The 26,126-nt window shown below is 43.9% G+C and overlaps 1 protein-coding gene across 4 annotated transcripts in view; it reads left to right on the forward strand.

Moving 5' to 3' along the window:
• GNB1L (G protein subunit beta 1 like) overlaps nt 1-26,126 on the forward strand; it is a 501,997-nt gene that overhangs the window by 256,247 nt on the left and 219,624 nt on the right. For all 4 annotated transcript variants that reach the window (XM_078667934.1, XM_078667935.1, XM_078667937.1 and 1 more), the window contains one exon: nt 2,047-2,172. In XM_078667934.1, the coding sequence (XP_078524060.1) occupies nt 2,047-2,172 (126 nt within the window). The remainder of the gene's footprint in view (nt 1-2,046; nt 2,173-26,126) is intronic.

The following is a 26,126-nucleotide window of genomic DNA, read 5'->3' on the forward strand; positions in this document are numbered from 1 at the left end:
AACGTAGGGGGCTCAGGAAGAATCTAACGTCCCTTGATTGGAATACTACGCTCGGGGCTTTTGAGGCAGGCGGGAACCCTGTGTCGGACTCCGAATCGTCCACTAGTTAAGATATGGCGCGATATGCCAGGAACTAATCCGACCCCCCCCCAGGGATGGCACTACCTTACGCTCCAATGGGAAAGTACGGATCTAGGTGCAAAGATGGAAGTCAATAGAATTATCATACTGTACATTGTCCCAGAAAGGTACGTGGTGAGTCGAGAACTGTGATTCAGTCGTGCTGGTTGAAGCCATGTAACATACATATCGAATATGATTATTCTGAGTGCTGGGGGAGGGAGGGAAGGGGTGGGGGGGGGTTTAGACTGTACATAATTGGGATGTATGGAACAACAAAAAAAGAAAATGTCAAACTGTTCTTGAGATACATGCTATGGATATGTGGACATACCAACATACAAGGTGAATAATTCTGTCGGACACACTGTAAATGTTCTTATCTACTCTGCTAATAAAAAGATTTAAAAAAAAACAAAATGTAGCAGTAGTTGGTAATCTGCATGCAGTTCTGTGGTAGACTCCCGTGTTTTCTCACACCTACACTGTAGGCAGGGACTGCTCCTCCATTAGGGCAGAGGAGCGTCACCCCACTGCTTTCTCGCAGTGTTAGCAGTGCGAGAAGCAGAAACATTAAATGGTATTTTAAATACCATTTTATGTTTCTGCTTCTCGCGCTGCGAGAAAGCAAAACGGTATGCCTGGTTGGGGGCGGGCGGGTGGGCATGTCGGTCCTTTGGAGCTGACCAAACCAGTCATGCACACTCTGCAATTTCTCTATGTAGGCTGCACACTGCCTACATAGAGAAAATGGCCTCCCTACAGGCGCTCGGCTGGGCGCTGTCCGCACCAATTACAACGCTGCCATTGCAGCGTTGTGATTGGCTTAGGGGAGGGGAGGGAGGATGCCTGCTTCCCGTTCTCCTGAAGCAGCAGGAAAACACGAGACCCGGCCAGGAGCGGAGGTGGCGCGAGACCAGGTGAAGTACGATTTAAAAATAAAAATAAAATGTTCACATCCCCCTCCACGTGAATCCCTTACCCGTGAGTCATGCGAGCCGCGACTGACTGTAGGTAAGATAGCAACAGCCACAAAGAGGCACGGGTGCAGACTTCTATTAATACAAATACAAAGTTTAAAAAACACAAACGTACAGCCCAGTTTTGTACAATCTAATTGCACTCTTAAGATTTACCACAAAGAGGTCGGCCTGACATGTAGGGCAGTCTGTCAATGCCCAATCGGCTGGTCTCACAGAACAGCTTTTTAACAGTTTGCGGGCCTGTTTTATGGTCTACTGGGCCGACTTTTAACTGTTGATTTTCCCAATATTACCACAATCATTGTCTGCTGCAAACACAATGCCCAGAGTCTCCCATAGCTAGGAAAATACTGATACAGGGTGTCTTTGAAAGTTCAAAACCGACCTGATTTGTAAATGTGGACATTTTTATTTTTAGCTATCTGGTTCGCTAACGGGGGCCACTTTGATTTTAGTGCCCGGCCGAATTTTTTTACCCCAGTCCAACCTGCAAACCCTCATTTCTGACAGAAACAAAATCTCTGATTCCACGTGCAGAAGCAATGGACTGCGGCTGTGACCTGTTGATCACATGACGGCCTACATTACATGGGATATGTATTTTGATGTGTAGGTTTTAAAGTTTGTTGCATACATTTTGCAGCTGTCAATTGCAATACGTAAAAGCGAATACACGTTGTTCACTCCTCTGGATGAAATACTACCCAAAAGGAAAAACTTGAATCCAAAACTGTTCTTAAGTTTATCTTTATCTAAATACTGTGTGTTCTTACTTAGTTATGGTGATTCATGAAAACTGTTCTATGTAGTCCCCAAATTGATGAATTTGGAAGGCAGTGAAACTCTTGTTCTCTTGTACACATCCCACTGTCCTACCAGTCGCAAATTAAAATGACTTTTTTCCTTGAATTGATGGAACCTCTCTTCCTTTCTCCCTTCCTAGGGCTTCGAATGGGCTGATCCATATCTGGGACCTCAAGACCCGCCGGGCTGACACGGTTCTCGATGGCCATGGTGGTCAGTCAGTCTACTGGGTGCAGACGTTATGTGGTAGAGAGTCACTACTCAGGTGGGTGCATAGAGACCTCCAGCATTCTGAACCCTGCTCCGCCTGTCGGATGGTCTTTTTGCAAGATTGGGCCATACTTTTCGTTTGCGTCACTATGACGTGGTCTCGTTTTAGGGATCATCTGACGTGAGGTGGTGGCCAATGTTCTTTCTCTTCACTACCTCATTTGGGGCCATATTTAGGTAATTACTATTTACCGATTCTAAAATACAGAATTTTACTGATTCGGTATTTGATAATCGGTTAATGGTATGTAGCTACAAATTCGGTAAATCCCGATTCGGTAATATTCTGTATTACTGAATCGGTATTTACCGATTCGGTAATTCCCATTCATTCCAGGCCCATAGGAATGAATGGAAAGCCATTCACTATTACTGATTCGGTAAATACCGAATCGGTAATAAGGGGAAAACATTCAAGGGTTGCAGGGTGTCACATTGACACCCTGTTGTACCCCTGAATCATGCATGTGTGCACATGTGGCACACATACATGCCCTAAGGGCATGTATGTCAAGCACAAAATTGCTTTTTCAAAGGTTTTCGATATTTACCACCAACTTATAGTTGGTGGTAAATAACGAATCCTTAAAGCATATGAGCACTCTTAAATGTGCTTCCTGCATACCCGATTCGGTAAATAATGATTTGGTAAATACAGAATCGGTAAATACCCATTCTGTATTTGCCGAATCATCACCTACAGTGGAAATGGCTCAATACCGGTCGGTAAGCCTGAAATTTACCGAATTTCGGGTTTAGTGACCGGTAATGAGCCACCTACATCGGGCCCTTGGTTCGTAATCAAATCACAGATCAATGGGTAACACACAAAGATCTTCACACAGAAAAAAACATGTATCTACTAGAAATAATAATCACTCTATTTAAGTTGTGCTTACTGGACCAAAAAAGACCTTTTACTTGTCTCAAGGTATATGCTCATGTGCCTCAGGGATAGGTCAGCCAGCATAAGTGCGTCCCTCCTCTGGAACACATCCCTCCCAACATGAACCAGAAACCACTGGCCTGACACTGACCTGAGTCCTCCTCCAGCCCCTTGGCCTGCTCACTTAAATTCCTGGCACTCTCCACCAAGGCTTCAACATCTGGCTACATCAGTGGCACTCTCCACCAAGGCTTCAACATCTTGCTACATCAGTGAGGGGATTTGTAGAAGATACTTTCACATTACCTTCCGCTTGTACCAGACCCAACTGGTTTACGCGTGCAACGGGTACATCCCTTGTCTCATCCAGATGCGCAGCACTTGCCTATCACTGGCAGTCCTGAAACCACCACACCTTAGGACATTGCTACCATGCCAGGTGCATTCCCATGTAATCTCCCATGACCAGGAGTGTGGAGTTACAAAGGTTTTTTTTTGCTGCTGTTGCAAACTTCACATATTTCTTGGCAAAACTTCAAAAATACATAAAGGTCACGAAGTTCTATGCTAGTTTGGCTTTCAAGTGAAACGGTGAACATGTTTTACTCGAGTGTAGTGTGGCATCCCTTTCTGATGCCAGGAATATGTCACTTGCGATGAAAAGCTAAGCAGAGTTTGCTCTCAAGTGACTGACGCCACCCAATACTTGAACACTACACACAGGTGTAGCTTTAGGGCAATCTGGAAACATTCTGAACTGCAGGTTGACCAACAATTAGGATTTGTGTGATACTTTGCTTGCGTAATGAAAGTTTTTACACCTGTAGAACTCCGCTCCTCTTGGCATTTTGATAACGATTGATAGGATGTAAAGAGGCACCAATAACGATTGATAGCCTGTAAGGTGGCCCTGATAACGATTGATAACCTGTAAGGTGGCACCGTTAACGATTGATAGCCTGTAAGGTGGCACCAATAACGGTTGGTAACCTGTGAGGTGGCACTGATAACGATTGATAACCTGTAAGGTGGCACCGATAATGATTGATAACTAACGATTGATAGGCTGTAAGGTGGCACCGATAACGATTGATAACCTGTAAGGTGGCACCGATAACGATTGATAACCTGTAAGGTGGCACCGATAACGATTGATAGGCTGTAAGGTGGCACCGATAACGACTGATATGCTGCAAGGTGGCACTGATAACAATCGATAGCCCGTAAGGTGGCACTGATAAAGATTGATAGGCTGTAAGGTGGCACCGATAAAGATTGATAACTTGTAAAGCGGCACCGATAACGATTGATAGGCTGTAAGGTGGCATGATAATGATTGATAGCCTGTATGCTGGTACCTATAATGATTGATAGAGTGATTGGGAGAGGAGTTGGCCTAACGGCTAGGGCGCTCGACCTCGGACCTGGGTATCTGGGTTCGAGTCTCGGTAACGACGCCAAAACTTCCTGTGATTCTGGGCAAATCACTTAATCTCCCCGTGCCCAAAATGAATGTGTGTCCGTCCTCATGTAACGTAACTGGTGCTATGTAAAGCGCTCTGATACCTGATTCGGTTCGGGTCTAGTTCGCGCTATATAAAACTCTGCAAAAAAAAAAAAAAAAAAGATAGGCTGTAAGGTGGGACCGATAACTATTGATAACGCGTAAGGTGACACCGATAACGAGTGATAGGCTGTAAGGTGGCACCGATAATGATCGATAAGCTGTAAGGTGGCACCGACAACGATTGATAAGCTGTAAGGTGGCACCGATAACGATTGATAGCCGTTAAGGTGGCACCGATAACGATTGATAGCCGTTAAGGTGGCACCGATAACGATTGATAGGCTGTAAGGTGGCACCGATAACGATTGATAGCCGTTAAGGTGGCACCGATAACGATTGATAGGCTGTAAGGTGGCACCCTTGTTTGTCCTTCTTCTCCTTCAAACACATGGGTGGTCTGTCGTCTCATCCAACCGTAAGACAACACCTCTCCTTCTCAGTATTATCAGACAATAACTACTCCAGGAATTACCTAATACCCCCTGAAACGGTTTGTGTTCTACCTCTTTTACTTCTGGGCTTTCACTCACATGTTCCAGTGGGTGGTAAATGTGGGTGGAAGCACTTTGACAGCCACTAAACCAGCTACAGGCTAACTACCTGCAGCTATTGGGTGTTGTTATTCTTCAAACCCAAGTCCCTGCTGTTCTACTGGAAGGTGCTCTGACCCCATCCACTTTGCATACTGCACAGTTACACAAAAATCTCTAATGAACATGTCACTGCAGCAATAGCTAAACCTAGGGTCAAATATACTATTTGTTGCAATTGTTATGCTCAGTGAGAATATGAAACCATAATTCTTTTAATGCATAGCACCATAAATCAGCCAGTGCTGGCTGTCAGACAAGAAATTATCTAACATTCTCCTGCGTGCTCCTTGTTTTAGCAGTAACCTTCTAAGCACTCTGGATACAAAGACACAATTCAAGAAAGAAATGCCTATATTTGGCACTTTTATTTTGTAGAGAAGTCTTGAACATTTTAAAGGCTAAAACAATGACAGAGGCCATTCTCCAAAATGTTAATCTACACGTGGGCCAGGTAGATTATGTGTTTATGTTAGGTTGGGTGAAATTCAGTGTAAACAATTTTAAACAATTGCACTTTTGGTTACTTTATGTGGACGCCTGTGTTAGAATAGTGCTTAAAACTATGAAATCCTTAAACAATGTTCATCAAACTTCAGATGTGTAATCACATGTGCTTCCCAGAAGGTTGCCATAATTTGATGAACTTTAGGAACGTTTTTCACACAGATTTTAAATTCCATATGGAAAGTGCAATGTGACCAAAATGGGATAAGCAGTGAATAGTGGTTTATTATGCTCATAAAATGCACTTTAGAGGTTCAGGTAATATGATTGTAAACTATATTGTTGAGAAGGTTGTAAATGTCGCCAGGACTTTGTCACTTGTTACTTGTGACACACTTTTTATATTTTATACTTTTAGAAATAGAAGTGTGTGGAATGCAGTACTTCATAATTTTGTTGTATGTTGCAGTATATTTAACTAAATTATATGCTTCTCTTTTCTTGAAAACCAAAATTTTTGATTATAATTTAATTTTCATACATTATAGAAAATAATTATTACATGATGTGACATGATTAATGTGAAATGTGGACTCTGAAACTGCAGCTGAGCCATTGTAATGGTTATGATGCAACAACCTGCAAACGTTGATGTCCCTATGGCTTGTACCAATAAACCTGCTTGCAGTACCCTCTTAGGATGAACTGCAGACATACCCACTGGGTGTACATACTGGTGGCAACCATGCCCTATGCTAAGTTTCTGCTACAAGCAGGGCAGAGGGCATGGCCAGCAGTTATGCTCTTTTCTCAGTACCTCTCCATAACATCGACAACAGCCTTGTCGTAGAGCTATCTACAAGATAAAGACTCTATAGAGAACACAGCACCTATCAGAACCAGCATTAACAAAGGTTCATAAGTATTGCATCTCAGGCAATCTTAATATTGGATCGATATGCTCACTTTTCCCCAAAACCCTGCAGTGATTTTCCGCCCCCTCCATGTATCTTTGAGTCCTACCCTGCTTGTCCATAGCTCTTCCAGAATTATTATTATCTTTTTTAAATTATGTTCAAACATTTTTTATTTCAATTATACAGATCCTTAAGCAATGGAAGTCAATTATACAATTTCACTTTGCGGCCATTTTTTGGATAATGTTGTACATCGAATTGTATTTACAATGGTCTAATATCAATGCTTCAGCGGGTTCCTATGTTTCCACTACACTTCTTGTACTTAAAATTTTAGCATCTGTCTTGCACCATAGTGAGGTTTCTTGTTAATTGTTGTCAGCGGTAGCGATTTTATTAGCCCGGTTTTGTGGTAGTGTGAAGCGTGGGGGGGGAGGGGGTAGGGGAGACCTGTTAGGGTGGACTCAGGGGTCCTTAGCGGTGATGTGCTGAGAGTTTGGTGTGAATGCATTAATGTTCATTAATTTCAAGAGCAAATGGAATGGGAGGACCTAGGCAGTTGATTGAGACTGGCCTAGGAATAGGTACAATCTGTTGTTGTCTGCAATTATCTTACAATTTAAGCTTCTAAGGTCAACACAAAACCATAATTTTCCATCAGCTTTTGGTGTGATCACAGCTAGGGATGTCCATTCCACAGCTTTGACTGCTTTAACTCTGTTTCACCAGAACAGCATTTTTACTCATCTTTTTCTTGTGGACATATCCTTTCAACAACTCTACATTATCTTGCAGGTGATTCAAATGATGTTCAATGATGTCAGGAAATAATGGAATGCCAGGATTGAGGCTGGTCTGGGGATAGGCACCATCTGTAGCTCTCTAAAGGGATCTCAATAAAAGAGGCTTCTGACACATCAGATTCTGGATTTGATTACTTGAGATTCGTGCAAAGAAGCCTAGTCAATGTAGTCACACTTCCTCCAGACAATGACAAAGTCCTTCGAGTAAATTCACATACATTAGAGGACTGCATTTATTCAACCATTTGCAATAGTTGTATGTTTTTGACAAAGCTTTTAAATGTTTATAACAACATTTGAAATCGATTGTGCAGAGGACTGGTTGAAAATGTAGTGCTTTTGGTTGGTGCTTACTTTGCAAACTGCTCTCAAATCTCAGATTCAGAGTTGATATCATACTCCCTTTGGCCCCTATAACAGCACCTACTTTTAACCACCAGACAGACCCCTATATGCTGTTAAGTAGCTAGATAGGAAAACAAAACAGGGTCTTGACTCCTAACCCAGTAAGGGTAAGCCAAATATATGTAATAAACAACACAAATGCCAGTAATGGACTCTGTTCTCTAAATTTTGTTATAACCCATATGAACAAAACATACCTGTCTGTTAGATTTAACGTCACTAGTTTATTATTTTATTTGTTTCACTAGTCAGTGTCTTTTTTTGCTCATTTTATCATCAAAAACATTTTTTGTGCATATACAAAATATACAATTGAAAACAACTTATGATCACTCTCTATACATATTTACAACACATACATTCCAATTTTTTGGCCAAAACATTCATCCTAAATTCATACATTCCCAAACAAATAACATAAGTCCATAAAGTGTGGCCCTTTGTCAACAAAAATGTTTTCTAACATATACAGTCTATGTGGCCTAGTATCCTATTTTAATACAAGCAATGTTAAATTGGAACTAGATTTTACATGTTCCTAACAAAAGTCCTTCTAGATCTTATGGTTGACAATGGGCCATCTAAGGTCGACGCGTTTGGAACTCCCCAAGTGCGGGGTTCTCCTCAGGACCAAAAACTCTTATTCCTAATGCATATAAATTCCCTTTAGGATTTGGGGTTCATGTAATGTAATCACCGTGTTCTTGTTGAATTTGTACGGTGTGAGCCAAAGGAAGAATCTTGATTTTATAATAGCGTCACTGGAGTACCCGGTATCCAGCACAAATAATCCAAACCGGGCTCGAGAGGGACTGCCGGCGGTCGCCGTTTTGGCGATCATTTTTCGCTGTCTGTTTCCTTCGAGGCGCCCGAGTCTTTGCCTTCGAAAGTGACGTCGTGCAGAAAGATTCTTCCTTTGGCTCACACCATAAGATCTAGAAGGACTTTTGTTAGGAACATGTAAAATCTAGTTCCAATTTAACATTGCTTGTATTAAAATAGGATACTAGGCCACATAGACTGTATATGTTAGAAAACATTTATGTTGACAAAGGGCCACACTTTATGGACTTATGTTATTTGTTTGGGAATGTATGAATTTAGGATGAATGTTTTGGCCAAAAAATTGGAATGTATGTGTTGTAAATATGTATAGAGAGTGATCATAAGTTGTTTTCAAACGTATATTTTGTATATGCACAAAAAATGTTTTTGATGATAAAATAAGCAAAAAAAGACACGGACTAGTGAAACAAATAAAATAATAAACTAGTGACGTTAAATCTAACAGACCGGTATGTTTTGTTCATATGGGTTATAACAAAATTTAGAGAACAGAGTCCAGTACTGGCATTTGTGTTGTTTATTACGTTAAGTAGTTAGATAACCTGAAAGGGATGGAGTATTGAGAGAGAAAACAGGGCTCATAGGTCTGTATATTTTCTATTCTTATTGCTGACTTCATGACTCTCTGACACAAGCTACTAATGTCCTTTAATTTAATTGTATTATATTATCAAGGTGTATTTCCTCAAACACAATTTATAATTTATATTAGAGAACAAGGGGACCCCGCAATTTTCGAAAACCTGAAGAGGTTCATTTTTTGGAGAAAAAAAAACTGTGGTTCATTGAGGCCAAATGGTCTCAAGGGTGTTAAAAATTAGACAATTCTTTAAGGCCCAACAATACATAGCACATAAAAGCAGGACTGTACTTAACTTTGTAATGCAATTAATGTATTCACTGTATATATTTTTGAGACTTTTTTTGTCATAACTGACACCTATTCTCTTCACACCTTTAAAAAAAAATGTTTAATTGAAGATTGAAACCGTAAACTTTAGAGATGGCTCTTGGAAGTGGCCGAGAGGCAGCATTTTGGTGTGATATAAAACTCCTGTGTAAATAAATGCATTACATGAGCCGTTCCCTAGTAACAAGGCCTGAAGAAGGTCTTATGATGTGCTCACTTTTGTCATGACCGTGGTTTGCCTGAAGGTTTTCTAAACAACTTATGTTAAACTGCTGGGAGAAATGTAATAAATACTTCGATAAATTTTTAGAATCTCTGTGCAGCGCCTTATTCCAGGTGATAGCCAGAGGGCTCGCTGTCTAACTACCTGCACATCGCTTTACAGGCTTCATGCGGTCATTGTGGCTGCCTCATTAAACACTTGTGGAGGCTTTCTATGTCCTTGCAAATTACTTGTAATTTCACCCGGAAGTCAACAAGTTGTTGTTATACTTTGGCAATGGAACAAAAGATCAATTCTATTGTGTCTTTTTTCTTTCATTCTTTTACTGCTCGTTTTTTTAACAGATTTTATTAGTTTTTGCAAAAACCCATTTAAGCTACAATGAAAAGGCCGCCATTACGCAGATGGCTCGTGTCGCCACAGGATAAAAGCAAACATCAAAAACTCATCTCTCCCCCTAAATACCCTTCTCCCCCTATCCGTTACCAAAATTGATAGTGTTTTTTTTATAAAGGGGTTTGTTACTTCTCCTTTCTATTGCTGATGACTGACCTGTAAATTCAGTTTTTCTAATTGTAGCCTTACCCCTCTTGTTGCATTTTTTCTTTTTTTTAACATTTTTTCTTTTATATAAACAGAGCAAATGGGACAGCTTTACACACATTTGTTACATCACATGATCGTGCTTTAGCGGGCATATTGCAGTTACATTACGTTATAGGTATCAAGCAAGAAACATAACAGTTTAACACATCCCCTCATCATAACTGTGCTCGATTAGTCTAAGTCTTCCTCGACCCCAGCGGCACGTGGTGGCTCACAAATGTTACCCCGAAACTTGTTCCAAGCCCCCCAGATTTTATCCCATTTCCCTGGGCAGCCACGGTGGACATAAACAGCCTTCTCCGCCACCATTGCCTCGTCCATGTCTCTACACCATTTATTAAACGTCGGCGAAACTGCCGAACCCCACAGCATGGCAATGTTGCGCTTCGCTATCAACATACCCAACATCACCCAGTCTTGTTGCCGGTGGTTCAGGTCATTGGGTGCCCACACATTCAGCAAACAGCGACGTGGCTCCGGCAGCAGGGAGACATCTATGGCTTGGGAAATCGTGCGCCTTATTGCTGTCCAGTATGTTGTTATGTGTCTGCATTCCCAGATGGTGTGGAAGAATGTTCCCTCCTCCCCACAGTTACGCAGGCAGAATTTATGGGTAGCTGTCCCTATTTTGTGTAGGGTTGTCCTGGTATAATATGTACGATGCAGTACCTCTCTTGTTGCATTTTTAAATGAATTTTGCCCTTGGGGATTCTGACTGCCACACAATTCTCAGTTCTTGTAGGTTCCTGTTTCGCCTTTTTTGATGTATCCTGAAAATGAGTCGTGCCAGTTACTGCCAGGTCCTGTCCTTGCTGCTTCCTTGAGTGGTACTAGCCTGTTCTCTTTCAGGTTATAGTCAATCTAGGGTGTGAGGGTGTCCCATGCCCTTACTCACTGGATGCTTTGCCCTTCCTGAGTATGTGGACCATGCTTAGCTTGGCCCACCACATTTGTAATTCTATGAGTTGGTGGACAAAGAGACTCATTTGTAACTCCCCTCTATTTCTTGCCTTGTTATCAAATCATTAGGTGGTATCAAGATGTATACTTCGTGTTAATCCAGTGGTTTTTCTATCACTAGAGCTAATCGCCTTCATGGTCCAAGGTAGCTGGCATCGGTGGTCTTGAAAAATGACCTGTTTGCCTTCCAGCCGGTTGCAGATGCTTCCAATTGTTGCATGAGTCTGTTGGAAGGAGCAATTGGGTGTATCAGCGAAGTACTTAATAGACCCCTTTACTACAGAAAACCTACAGCTCCCTCTGGTCAAATTAGTTCATGGTCTTACACTTAGCGCGATCAGAACACCATATCAGGAGTCCTGTGGGCTAAGGGTATCTCAGGCCATCCATACTTAATTTTGTAAAAATAATCTACATCTGCAGCCTGACTGTTGGCATAGAACACCTCCCCCATGAGCTTGGAGGATGTTTGATGTAGAACTACAAGCACATTAGTTACTACTGAGAGTAACTGATATTACAAATGTATCTCTTCGTTAGTTACACAACATGTGGGATGGTGAGTTGTTTCCCTGCATACTCCCTAAAGTGGGTTGAGGCGGTGATACTAGCGACTGCCACATTGTCAACAAATCTGAATCTTCTGTTATGATGGGGTTAGAGTGGAACCTTCTTCCACCGCAAGATCGCAGACATCCGCAACAGCTTCGACACCCAGACACAGATGACAGACGCAGACACCCCCGACTCAACACCCACCAAACACACCGACCTGCTGCTCTCTTGGCATAACGTCAACGACGAAGACACCATCAAAATCATGAACACCATCCACTCCGGCTCACCCACCGACCCCTGCGCCCACCACATCTTCAACAAAGCAAGCTCCATCATCGCACTCCAACACCGAAAGATCATCAACAGCTCCTTCGAGACCGCCACCTTCCCAGAGAGCTGGAAAAACGCCGAGATCAACGCCCTACTAAAAAAAAAACCAAGGCGGACCCAAAAGACCTCAAGAACTTTCGACTCATCTCACTGCTCCCGTTCCCGGAAAAAGTCATTGAGAAGACCGCCAACAGACATCTAACCTACTTCCTGGAGGAGAACAAGTCCTGGACTCCTTCCAATCCGGCTTCCACAGCAATCACAGCACCAAAACCACCCTCATCGCCACCACTGACGACATCAGGACCCTACTGGACAACGGCTAAACTACAGCCCTCATCCTCCTGAACCTCTCGGCCTCCTTCAACACCGTCGGCCACCACACCCTGCGCAAACCCCTCCTCGACGCCGGGATCCGAGACAAGACCCTGGACTGGATCACCTCCTTCCTCACCGGCAGAACCCAGAGAGTTCGCCTTCTCCTTTCCGATCTGAAGCCACCGCTATCACCTGCGGCGTACCCCAAGAATCATCCCTCAGCCCGACCTTTTTCAACATCTACATGGCACTGCTCGCCAACATCGTCTGAGCACACCACCTCAACATTGTCTCGTACGCCGATGACACCCAGCTGATCCTCGCCCTCACCAAGGACCCGGCCACCGCCAAATCCAACCTCCACGAGGGAAGGAAGGCCGTCGCAGACTGGATAAAGACTAGCCGACTGAAACTGAACTTGGACAAGACAGAGGTCCTCATCCCCGGGCACCACCCCCTCCGCATGGGACGACTCCTGGTGGCCGGCCACGCTGGGAGCTCCCCAGACACCCACCAACCACGCACGCAACCTGGCGTTCATTCTGGACTCTACGCTCTCTATGACCCAGCAAGTCAACGCTGTTTCCTCCTCCTGCTTCAACACCCTTTGCCTGCTCTGCAAGATCTACAGATGGATCCCCACTGAAACCAGATGAGCGGTCACCCAAGCACTCGTCCGCAGCAGGCTGGACTACGGCAACGTCCTCTACGCAGGAACCACGGCTACCCTCCAGAAGAGACTGCAACGCATACAAAACACATCAGCACACCTCATCCTCGGATCCCTCGCTACAGCCATATCACCACCCACCTGAGAGATCTGCATTGGCTCCCGGTCAACAAGAGGGTCACCTTCAAGCTCCTCACCCACGCTCACAAAGCACTGCACAACGCCGGACCAGCGTACCTCAACAAACGACTGTCCTTCTACACCCCGAATCGCCAGCTTCGCTCCGCTGACCTCTCCTTCGCCACCGCCCCACGCATCCCCAGAACGACCACCGGCAGCAGATCCTTCTCTCACCTCGCCGCCAAGACATGGAACACTCCCCCTGCCCACCTGCGTCAGACCCAGGACCTGCTGACCTGCAGGAGACTTCTCAAGACCTGGCTGTTCGACCAGTAGCTGCTTCCCCCCACTCCCTTAGCACCTTGAGACTCTCACGGGTGAGTAGCACGCTTTACAAATGGTGAACAGCCTTTACAACGAAACTTTTACAATGCACTGCCATTACGACGCAACTTTTACAACGCAAACTATTACAACGCATAGCGCTTGGGGGCGTTCTAGGATAGGGAATAGGTTTAATGTACTATCCAACACCTTCCCTACTATCCACGGGGACTGGAGTTGGAATAGTAAATTAATCTATTCACTATCCAGCGCCCAAAAGCATTATGCGTTGTAATGGTATCAATTTGATAGAGCGCGCGAGGCCACCCGGCCAACAGTTTTCGCCGTTTCCGGCTTCAGGGCCCATATACTTTTCAAATCACCATATACATCGATCGGGTGACTTCACGAGCTCTATCAAGTTGGTGAGTGTGTGTTCCCTGCTACCAATTTTCAGTGCACCTGACTTACCATCCACCGATGCAGGTGCCTAATGACCACAATGAATCAGGGAGCTAGCTGTAAAGGAAAGCAGCAAAATACAAACCCAACCAATAACATTCAAATACTGTTTAAATGACCACGGACAACTGGAAGTTTTAAAATGTTTATCTAAAGTTCAATATTTTCTTGCATGAGATACAGTAAAATAAGGCAATCAATAACCAAGATAACGTAAATCACATAGGCAGAAAGAAATAATGACAGAGTAATCATCAAAATACTAATAAAAATGTACGAGAAAAGGATACTATGCAAGTCAGTATTATCTAAACAGTGATAGACTAAGTGTGTGTGACTATAGAAGGACTTATAATGAATAACACGCTTCACTTAAGGTGAAAGGGCCTTTGAACAACCTAGGCAACGAAGTTCTAGACCATATCAGAAAATGACACACTGCTATGCAAAATATAATTTCTAACAAATGAGAAGACATAGGAATAACTTTGCAAAATTATAAATGACTTTCAATAGTTGCGGAAAGGCATGGAAAATATCACATATGCAATGTTTAACTTTATTGAAGCAAAAGTTAGAAATTCAGAAGGTGCAAGAATTTCAAGAGGTTCAGAGTAGTATTTACCTAGAAAAGGTGTGGAAACCAAACCCTGGCCACGGGTCAGTTAAGGACAGGAAAACCCTCAAGGAAGGATACCCCTCAAAGGACAGCAGGTGCAGAATGGACACCCAGGACAGGACAGGATACCCTCGGAATAGGAATCAGGACAGGACCCTCAGGACAGGACAGCAAAACCTCAGGACAGGACCCTCTTCAGGACTGGACCGGAACCCACAGTTCGGAAGCAACGCCTGCGCTCCACCCGCTCTGCAGCTATCGATCAAGACCCCGATTGGGTCAGCGAACTCCCAGCAAAGTGCCTTGCCAGCACTTTAAGGTTTAGTAAAACCTTAGTCTATGGTCAAATTAGGACAGAGTGCTCCGCAGCGCTCTGTATCTTCAGTCACCTATTGAGTGCGTTGGGTCAGTGACAGGTCAGCTAAACCAGACAAGTCGGACGGTTCACTAGGTGAACCCAGGGTAGATATACAGTTTGGGGACAGTGTACCACCCCCCAATGTTGCAAAGTGTCAGAATCCCTCAATTTCGATTGGTCCTAAGGTAGGGTTTGGGTAACACACCAATCACAATACACGATTTGAAGCCTTCATTTACATATTTGGGTACCGCCTAGCAGGTTTGGGGTTCCCATGAGCTAACAGTAGCGCAACAATACAATGTAACATATAAGGAGCCACATTCGCTGTTCTCGCAGGGCAGAGGTGACTTTCTCAGGAGCATCTCGCCCATCACTGCCAGCTGGCTATGTTCCATCAGCCAAGGTCCCTCGTGCTGCCGAATGTCGCACAGGCGCAGAAGGGACCCCCAATATGGCTCTCCTCTCACTCAGACCCCCATTTCCCGCGGTACATGAAAAGTAAGCGAAAACAAATTAATACATAATAATGTCATTAGGAAAACACATCACAGGGTTTGTACTTTTAACTCATCATCAAGAAATAAACTTATGCAATTAAATGTTAGCTACATTTAGACGAAACACAAGAGCAGTGGCACGAGCTGTACCACATGATAAGCACAGCTATGAATTACGCATGCGCATAACTTTCCCTCCATTTCTGCAGACACGTCAGGACACGTGAGTGTGGCTGACGCATGCGCAGTAACTAAAATACAAGCGACGGCCATTTTAGAGGACATGGATTAAATTCATTAGAAATACACATAGGCAAGCGTCTTAAACTTTGCTCAAACTTAATATAAATGTTAGTAAGACATACACGGGTTACCTTATTACACATAAATGAGGTTCTTGATTTCGGCAAGCCGCAAAATATGCGAAGCTTTGCTTCATCAATCCCCTCTTTGATGATATTTACTATCATCACAAATTATAATGGAACCAGATGCCAACTTTCTTTCACACTTTATAAAGTTCTATTTCTTCCAGCAACCGTTCTAGCTTTTCTCTTTCAGTTTTAGCAGGGTGAGAAGTCTTCACCTTTTTGTATATCTGATCATTCACTTCCTCTAATTCCATCTCATCCACACTTCGTTTCACTCCTCTTGCATTAACCTCGTGCTTTCTGGTGCGCTTGCGGTATTTACAGCATAAGAAAATGGAAAGTATAATAAGACCTATAATACCAATTGGCATCAGAATTTTGAATAATAAGCTTTTACCTATGCTAGCAAGCCAATGACCTACATTTGAGAGACCATCTACCAGTCTCTTCCAGGCACTATCAACCTCGAGTGGTTTGAGTTCCTTTGCCAAATTAGTAATGTTTTTCACATATCTTTTGATCTGTACACTTTTGTCCGGAATATAAGTGCAACAATGTTGCGCCTTCAACATCCGGCAGACTCCGCCCTCTTTCGCTAATAGGGTGTCAAGAGCAAGTCGATTCTGTAAAACCATTGATCTGATCGCAACCATTTCGGTATTGACCAGCAGAAATCCATGAGCTGTTTCAGTAGACAGCACATCTACTATAGTAGACAATTTGCAAATTCTGTGAGTGTTCAGAACCACTCCCACTCCAGGTATCAGTGCACTGAAAATACTACCCATAATTTCACCTATACTCTCTCTTTTACTACGCACTAAGCCGTTAGTATCTTCATTGCTTCCAGCTTTTCCATTCACATGGTATATTTTCGGGAAAACAATGCCAAAGTAGCAGCTTCCATACCAGTGATCCGGCAATTTGAAATAAGCCTTGTCCCCACAAATGTAATAAATTCCAGGAAACACAGGCTCTGACCCATTTTTGAAACCCCAACCTCCAATTACCTTGTAATTATGTTCGCATTCACTGGAACCAATGAAAACATTATTATAATAGCTAGTCTTCTCGCGGTGAAGACATAGCTTGCCTTTCTTTTCAAAATCCAGCAACAGAGCAGGACCCGCTCCACCAGATGAGGTGCCTTCCATGTTTTCTGCCCACTTTGGCTTTTTCTGACTTTCGTCATTAGCCTTCTTCTGAATTTTAATTCTCCTTTTCTCTGCCATGTTCAGGAACATCTTTTCCTGCTCACGCAAAGAACAAGTCAAGTTATCTCTGTGTGCGTCTGCTATGTCAATGTTCCCTATAGTCAGAAAGTAGTCTCCCATATATCTTATGGTGTCAGTTTTGGTATGCACAGGATTCAAGTTCCCACGTATAGGAAGTTCAGAAAAGATCACGTCATTGTTAGAGTAATAATACTGTAACGGTCCCCTTTTGTAAAATAAACTAGCTAAAATGCTACAGGAAATTCCATATGTTAATGGCAGATGATGGTATGTCACGCCTTCAGCCACCGAAGTAGGTAGCTTCATGCAGACATAGCAATCCTCAATTTCCATAGTCTCTACATAGTGTATTAACAAGTTTGCGAAAACATTTAAATGTGTCCTGTTCTTCATGCCATGATAATGTAGTCCTTTCTCATCTGATGCTTCTAAGTCTCGTTTAGTTTGTCTCAATGCTCTCTCATGTCTTTCTACACTCTGTGTTGTCAGCTCCTCATTGTCAGTATTTACAACTTCAGTAGGGACAATGTTAGTATCTTTACTTACAGCAAAGGGAATGAAAATTGTTAATCCTATCCAGATAACTATCAGTACTACTATACTACATATACACACCTTGCAACACGTCTTAAAACGGCTGCAACTAGGACTACCATTCACTGTTGAATCAGACATTTCAGCTCAGTAGGAGTGTTCTCACCCCTCTTTTTTACTTTTTACACAACTAGCTTACTTTGTGCAAATTCACGGTGGTTCGTCTTCTTCTTCAGCTGAGTATTCTGGGACAGGTTCTCCGTCGCTCACGTCAGTTATATCAAGATCCTCAAGTTCTTCCAAAACCAGTGTCCATTCAGGAGACTTGTACTTTTTGTTTTGTCTTTTTATTCGCTCACTCCTTCTTTTGGAAGAGTCTTCTTCTTGCTCTGCTATTCGAGCACTTCTTCTTGCTTCTGCACGTTTTTCTTCCACTGTCTTTATCCTTAGTCTCAGTCTTTTTACAAACCTAGGCTCAAGGTTGTTTCTTTTCTTTAGTCTCTTAGTCGGTACTTGGACTTCACTTTCTTTTCTTCTTCTCTTGTTTTCTTTATCTTGTGGTAATTCTTCTCCACTTTCTTCTCCTACTTCCCTTATCTGACTAGTTCCAGGGCTAGCATCAAATTCTTCTGCCTGGTTGCTAATCTGACCTTGTTCAGGAATATTTTGTTTTTGGTTTTCAATTGTCTCTGTTTCTGTTTCTGTTTCTGTTTCCTGAACCCGTTTTTCTAACCCTATCTGATCCTGTTCAAGCACTTCGATCTCTTGATTTTCTTCTGCTCGAACTATTACTCTATGTCTAGTCTGTCCCTTATCCACATCAGGAGTTAGTGGAGGAGTATCGAACACTTGCTCTGTATCCTGCACTTGTTCAGTATCGGGTACTTGTTCAGTATCGGGTACTTGTTCAGTCTTATTCACTCGATCTGTATCAATCACGTGCTCTGTCCCTGTCTGACCTTCTCCTTCCTCAGTTTTGATTTGAATCTCAAGTGGCTGAGGTTCTTCGCCTGTGCCTTGCTTTTCCTGACTAGTCCACTCTCTACCTTCACTAAGTCGTTCTCTTGTTCTGATAGGATCTTCGGTCAGATCAATCATCGGTATCCATTCTTCTGGCCATATGCTGGGCAGCTCGTCTTCAGCTACTCCTGGCTCAGTTTCCTGGACCTCTTCAGCAGGCTGGTTTCTTGGCAGTTCGCAGTCAACTACTCCTGGGCCAACGTCTGCTGTTCCTGCAACCTGACTGGTGCTGGGCTGTTCGTTGTCAGTTGCTACTGGTCGGGCTTCTTCAGGGTCCTCTGCTGGTTGCCCTGGTTCTTCAAATCCTCTGTCTGGCAATACCTTCTGGGTGTGTCCGGCGTGGATCCACTGGGGAACACCTGCGACCTTTACTGCAGTGGTTGTCACCAGGATTACTTGGCGTTTCTTTCCCCACCTTGGTGCCAGACAGCTTGATCGAGTGTGCTTCTTTATTTTGACCCAGTCTCCTGGAACCAAGTTGTGGAGAGGAGTCGTAGGATTAAGGATGCCGTCGTCTCCAATCTGGCGAGAGATAGAACGCACTTGGTCACCCAATCTTCTGCAGTATTCAAGCACCAAATCATCAGAAATACTCAACAGTTTGCTTCCTGGCACCCATGCTTGTCTCATCACTCTTCCCATAATGATTTCATGGGGACTTAGGCCTGTCTTGCGGTCTGGAACACTTCTCAGTCCCATCAGGACCAGGGGCAGGGCCTTCACCCAGTTCATGCCAGTAGCATCTGTCAGCTTTGCTAGTCTGTTTTTGATAGTTCCATTTACTTGTTCCACTATTCCAGAAGCCTCTGGGTGGTATGCACAATGGAGTTTCTGCCTTATTCCAAAGGCCTTACACAGTTCAGCCATTATTTCATTCTGGAAATGTCCACCCTGGTCTGATTCAATAATGTATGGTATTCCGAACCTAGGTATCAGTTCTTTTAGTAAACACTTCGCTACTGTCAGTGCGTCACTTTTGGGAGTAGGGTAAGCTTCTACCCATTTTGAAAATACGCACACAATGACAAGGACATATCGTTTCCCTTCACAACGGGGCATGGTGATGAAATCAATCTGTATTTTTATAAAGGGACCCCCTGACCTCCCAATCTTGCTCAGTTCAACCATTGTCCTCTTGCCTGGGTTCATCTGTTGACATGACAGGCACCTCTGGCAGAGGGACTCTGCTACCTTCCTGAATTTCTTGCTGTACCAAGTCTGTTGAAATACCAGAATCATGGCATCCCTACCAATGTGTGATCCTTCATGTATTAATCTTGCCATTGTGCCAAGCAAGTGTCGGGGTAACACAGGCATACCAGTTGGACCTATGATGACACCATCCACACGTCTCGGTCTACATCCATCCTCTTTCCATTTCTCTCTTTCTTGCCAAGGAGCCGACTCCTGCCACTCTCTCACCTCATCCCATGTAGGCACTTCCTCAAACACCTGAAGCTGGCAGCTGGTTCCTGGCCCCCCTCGTTTTGGATTTATAATATACCGATCTTTGGCACACCATTGAGCCACTCGATCAGCATAATCGTTTCCCAGAGATACTCTGTCCATGCTCCTTTGATGAGCAGCACATTTTACCACTGCCAGTTCTTTGGGCAACTGAATGGCCTCTAAAAGGTCATGAACAACTTTTGCATTCCGAATGGGAGTACCTGAGGAAGTCATGAATTCCCTCTGCAGCCATAATTGGCCAAAGTCATGCACAACGCCATAACAGTACTGACTGTCAGTATACACTGTTATGCGTAAGTCCTTCCCAATTTTGCAAGCCATTATCATGGCTATCAATTCGGCTACTTGTGCAGACCTGATGTTATATAAGTAACCTGCTTGTTCAATTTTTTCGAAAGACACTACTGCATAAGCAGCACTCAAGCCTCCTAATTCATGTCTTAGACAGGAACCATCCACAAATAGTTCTTTATCATGCTCAGGCAATGGTACTTCTTTTATGTCTGGGCGTGGCTTGGTACTGAACTCTGTCAGATCAATACAATCATGTTCATCATCATCCCCACCTTCCATTTCCAAGGGGTCGGGGAGTAAGGTGGCAGGGTTCAGAATACCGCACCTAACAATGCTCACATTTGCTGCGCCCACAAGAATCCTCTCGTATTTAGTCAGCCGACTAGGGGTGAGATACTGTGTTTTAGTTCTGGTCAATAAGATTACCACTCCATGTGAAACATACACAGTCACAGGATGTCCCATGACAATGGACTCACTCTGCTCCAAACTTGCACAGGTAGCAGCTACTGCTTTCAGACAGCCTGGTAACCCAGCAGCTACTGGGTCCAGTGTGGCAGAGAAATAGGCCACAGGCCTCCTGGTTGTGCCATGTTCTTGAGTCAGGACTGACAATGCGCAATTATCGCGAGTGTCACAGAATAGTGCAAACTCTTTGGAATAATCTGGCATTCCCAACGCAGGGGCTGTACACAAACAGTTTTTCAGTCTTGTGAAAGCCATTAGACTTTCATCGTCCCACTGTACAACATCTGGCATTCCTCTTGTGGTCATTTTTATCAAGGGCCTAGCTAAGGCTGCAAATCCCAGAATCCACTGCCTGCAGTACCCTAATACACCCAGGAACATTCTGACTTCTTTTTGAGTACGGGGCAACTGCATCTTTTGAATTATTCTCACTCTTTCTGAAGTGACTTTTCTGACACCCTTTTCTATCTGGTGTCCTAGATATTTCACTGATTTTGCACAGAACTGTAGTTTGTCAGGGGCCACTTTATGCCCTTTCTCACACAGATGATTTAGGAGGGCAATGGTGTCAACCACACAGTCCCTGTGGCTTTTAGACGCCAATAGAAGGTCGTCTATGTACTGGACTAACACAGAGTTCCCAGGTAAGGTCAAAGTCTCTAGACATTTTTTCAAGATCTGATTAAAGATAGAGGGACTCTCTGTATACCCTTGAGGGACCCTGTTCCAACAATACACGTGACCCTCGAAAGCAAATGAGAAAAGAAATTTGCTGTCGGGGTGCAGGGGTATCGAAAAGAATGCATGACACAAATCAATCACAGTGAACCACTCAGCATCCCAAGGAATCTGGTACAGAATTACTGCAGGGTTCGGGACAATGGGGCAGCAAGGAACTACAATTTTGTTAACCTTTCTCAGGTCCTGCACTACCCTATACTTGCCACTAGGCTTTTTGATGCCCATAATCGGTGAGTTGCATGGGCTGCTCATCACTTCCTGTATGATGTTTCCTTCTAATAATTTTTGTATTTCCAGAGTGACACCTGCTTTCACTTCAGCATTCATTCGGTAGGGCCTAGTGTTAGGATATACTGCATTGTCCTTGATGGCTATTTGTATGGGGTCCACATCTTTCATCAAACCCACATCTTTTCCAGTGAAATCCCACACCTCTGGCTTTACGGCTTCCTGTAGTTCTTGGGGCAAATCCTGCAGGGTCAATCTTTTAATTTCTGAGTCAGGTCTAAGCAATAATAATTTATAAATGCCGTCTTCATCTGGGGTCTGTATTTCAACACCTTTTGGTGTGCAAAAGATGGTACAGTTCATTTTGCACAGCAAATCACGTCCCAGTAAATTTACTGGACTGGTGTCACAGACGACAAATCTATGCATCTGTTTAAAATTTCCGATTGAAATCTCCATTGGTTCGGTAACAGGAGTACTAATCAATTGATTAGATACACCTACTACTTGGATATTTTCTCCCGAGAGGGGTAGGTTTGGAACGTCCACTGTTCTTACAGTAGAACGGGTAGCGCCAGTGTCCAACAGAAAGGTGACATCATTTCCGTCAACCTTTCCTTCAATATATGGTCCAGACTGGTCTACCGGCAAGGAAGCGCCAAGTACGCACTCCTCGTCCTCCCCTCTCAGGCCCCGTCAGTCCTGATCATTACAAAGGAAGGTATCATTCAGCAGATACTGCGAAGTTGCTGTATTTCTGTTCTCCCCGCTTTCCCAAACCTCTATCTCTTCATTTTCTGCCTGTCTTCCCCTGTATACCTGTTTGGGTGCTCGAGGCACCTGAACTGTTTTTACCTGGGGTTGAGTCTTTCTTGGTCTTTCTTTCTGCGTCTGTGGAATTAAATCAGGAGTTGTCTCATTAACATCGACTAATTGGGGACACTCGTTTCGCCAGTGTCCAATTTCGCCGCACTGATGGCAGGGAAATTTTTTCATAGCCTCTTCCCTGCTAAATTTGGGCCGGGGCTTTCCTCCACCCCCTCCCCCAGGACTTTTGTTCTCAGCATTTTTAACCATGTTACTCAATTGTTTTTCCTGTTGTTCTGCGAGCTTCACCTGAGCCCACATAACCTTCTCCTTAAGGGCCTTTTTCTTTTCTGCCATCTCGTCCTCACAGTACTTAGCGTACCTCAGGACCTCATCCATTTTCTTAGTATGCCAACAGATTTTATTGTCTTTTATCCACTGACAAATTTCAGGTCTTAAACCATTTACAAACCTGTAAATAAAGTGCGTCATATCCTTCAGGTCGATGTTGTCAATGCCACTGTATGTTTTAAATACCTGCAATAACCTCTCATAGAAGGAGTGCACTGTCTCGTCCCTTTCCTGTGTTGTTCTATCTATTTTTGTCCAATCAGTTTCCTTTGCGGGCACCCTTTCTTTCAAATGCTGAATTACCTGGTCATATTTTCGCATGACATCCTTTGATGGTTCCCCTGTTTCCTTGTTTCTGGGATACTCTTCACTGGGCCAATCTATGGCTATTTTACACTGGGTCCATAAGTCTACTGGAACCACAATGTCGAAAAACCCATCCAGGTCTTTCCACAGACATTTTTGTACCTTCACGAACCTCTCCACTTGCCGGTACCAGTCAACTGGTTTCTCTCGTAATTTTGGAAAATCGTTCGTGAAGGACACAATATCCTGCCTAGACCAGGGGACATGCACATATTTCCCTCCTGGAACTTCGCGCATGGGGCATAACTGCTCAGGTTTTTCTACCTCTCTTAAAGCAAACTCGGGAGTCACTTGTCGGGAGCGAACCTCTTCCCTCTTTTTCGCCCACCTGCTTCTCCATTTTTCCACATCTCCCCATTTCTGCAGTACCCCCATTAATTCTTTAATCTGCAACTTCTTCCCTGCCACATTCAGGTGTTCTATATCTTTGTCTGAGAAGTCTGCTCTGTACGGTTTCTGTAAGGGCTTGGATTTTGAGATATCTACCCCCATACTAACTGCTGTTTCGGTCAGTTTTTCGTGGAGCACTCTGGTGTTCCTTGTAAAGCTTTTACATATGAATGACAATTCTTCCTCAGAGTAGGTATTCAATCGATCCAACCCCACATTTCCTGCCATTAATTCTTCTATTTCAACCCTCAGCTTGTAGAGGTCTAAAGGCTTTGTTTGCGGAGTCTGCTTATCTAGTTCACGACTCCAACTCTCAATTTCATCCGGAGTTACCAGAGAGACATTCCTAGTACCGGTTGCTGTCTCTAATTTAATTTCTTTTGTATTAAAAGGGTTATACCTCTGCTGTATTCCCTTTCCAGTCTGTTTGTTTGGCAATTCCAAGAATGCAACTTCAGACTCGCACTCACTGGACTGATCATCTATGATGATTGGTTCCTGTCTCGGGGTTGCTATGACTGGGGTCATGACTGGCGTAATCGGATTTCCCTGACCATTTCCGTATAACGGGACCACCGGTCCAATAGTTACTGGAATGGTCAATGCCTCAGGACTGGTATTTATCTGAGAAATTTTCTGAATTATTTCTGTTCTTTGTCTAGCTAGAGCCTCTTGCTCCTTTTCCACTAGTACCCTTCTTAGAGTTGTGTCATGTAATATCTGTGGGGTCAATGGAGGAGTAAAACTCGGGGCAGTAGGATGCGTTTCACTTGGTCCTCCCCCATAATTTGGTTTCGGGAATAAAGTTCCAGTATTAAAGGACCTGCGCTCTTCCCCATATGGAGGTTGAACAAAAGGCAGTCCTGAATTCGATGATTTCTCTTCGCTTTCATACAAGGGTCTGGGGAAAAAAGTTTTCATACGTGAATATTTTTCTTCCTGGCTTGCGGGCACTTTGGGATATATATCCCTAGTTTCCGTCAGTTCGGGTTTTTCAGGATAGGGCAATACTTGACCACCCCCTCCCAGTCCCAGGGACCTGTCTTCTTCCTTTAGGAAGGGGCGTCGGGGAACATCTCCTACACTGGAAGGTCGGGTTCCCTCACTGTAAGGTGGCGGACTTCTGGTACAGATGTCATCTATTAATTCATCATCTGAATCCCCCAGGGCCCCCCAATGTTTACATTTTTCAGTACTTTTCTCACCCGCTCCAACGTTATGACATGCCGGCATCATGGGAAACAGACCCTCAACAATCATGCTCTGCCTCCACTGTTTCATCCTTTTATCCCTGGACTCCTGTTTCAGCCTGGGGTACCATTTGGTCAAACCCTTGTCCATTCGGGGTCTTTCTCTTTCAAAAGCCTCAATCTCCCATTCCTCTAATGCCTCATACTGCGTTAGTCTTGGTCTGGGATGCAGTTCATTCATTCGGGTTCTTAAATTAAATAAGATCCTACCATTGAAAGTACCATCTAACGGAAAAGCCAATACTCCGTCATCTTTTGTGTACTTCACCCAATTCTCCAGCCACACACAGGTATTGTACCCTCGGTCAAACATCATGAATGAGGCGGGAGTATTGGGTGCTGGGACAAGAACACCTTCCCTAGATTTAATCGGTTTGTCCGTTTTAAAATAATTTTTCACCTTATTTACAAGGGACATTTTTCTCTTGGTTCCGTACATAATATCGTATCTGTTAGCCTTCCACTGATCCCTTTCAAACCCTAGATGCCTTGGATCAGGTCGCGTCTCTGTAGTCCGCGAGTGCCACATACGACTTCTGCGCTAACTTTGTTTACAAACTACCTCCAATCAGAACGCGCTTCAGAAAATTCGTGCAACCAATGGGTGCGCGACACAAAATAAGCTCCGCCAATGGGTGCGCGGCCCCTTCGTGAGACAGTTCCCACGCTCCGGCGCTCACCCCTCCTTTACAATTTTCAGCTCCGCTACCCGCCCGCTGCTTCTACCAATCCCAGCGCGGCACAGAGTGACGTCAGAGGCGCTTCGCGACTGACTCCCTCCCTTCACAAGGTAACGGAAACTTTCTTTCTTTTAAAGTGCTCAGTGCTTGGTTATTTTACAACAAATACACATTCGCCACAGTGCTCAAGTGTCTAGACAGAGTAAGAATTCTTTTACAGCAAGTAAACTACTTCCATTTACTTTTCACTCACTGCGGGCAGATCTCTTCCGCCTACCCTTCACTCTAGCATCGGTGAACCTGTTATTCCCCTAAACTCATCCAC

The sequence above is a fragment of the Lissotriton helveticus genome, chromosome 11 (assembly GCF_964261635.1).
Source record: "Lissotriton helveticus chromosome 11, aLisHel1.1, whole genome shotgun sequence".
In the NCBI taxonomy this organism is placed as follows: Eukaryota; Metazoa; Chordata; class Amphibia; order Caudata; family Salamandridae; genus Lissotriton; species Lissotriton helveticus.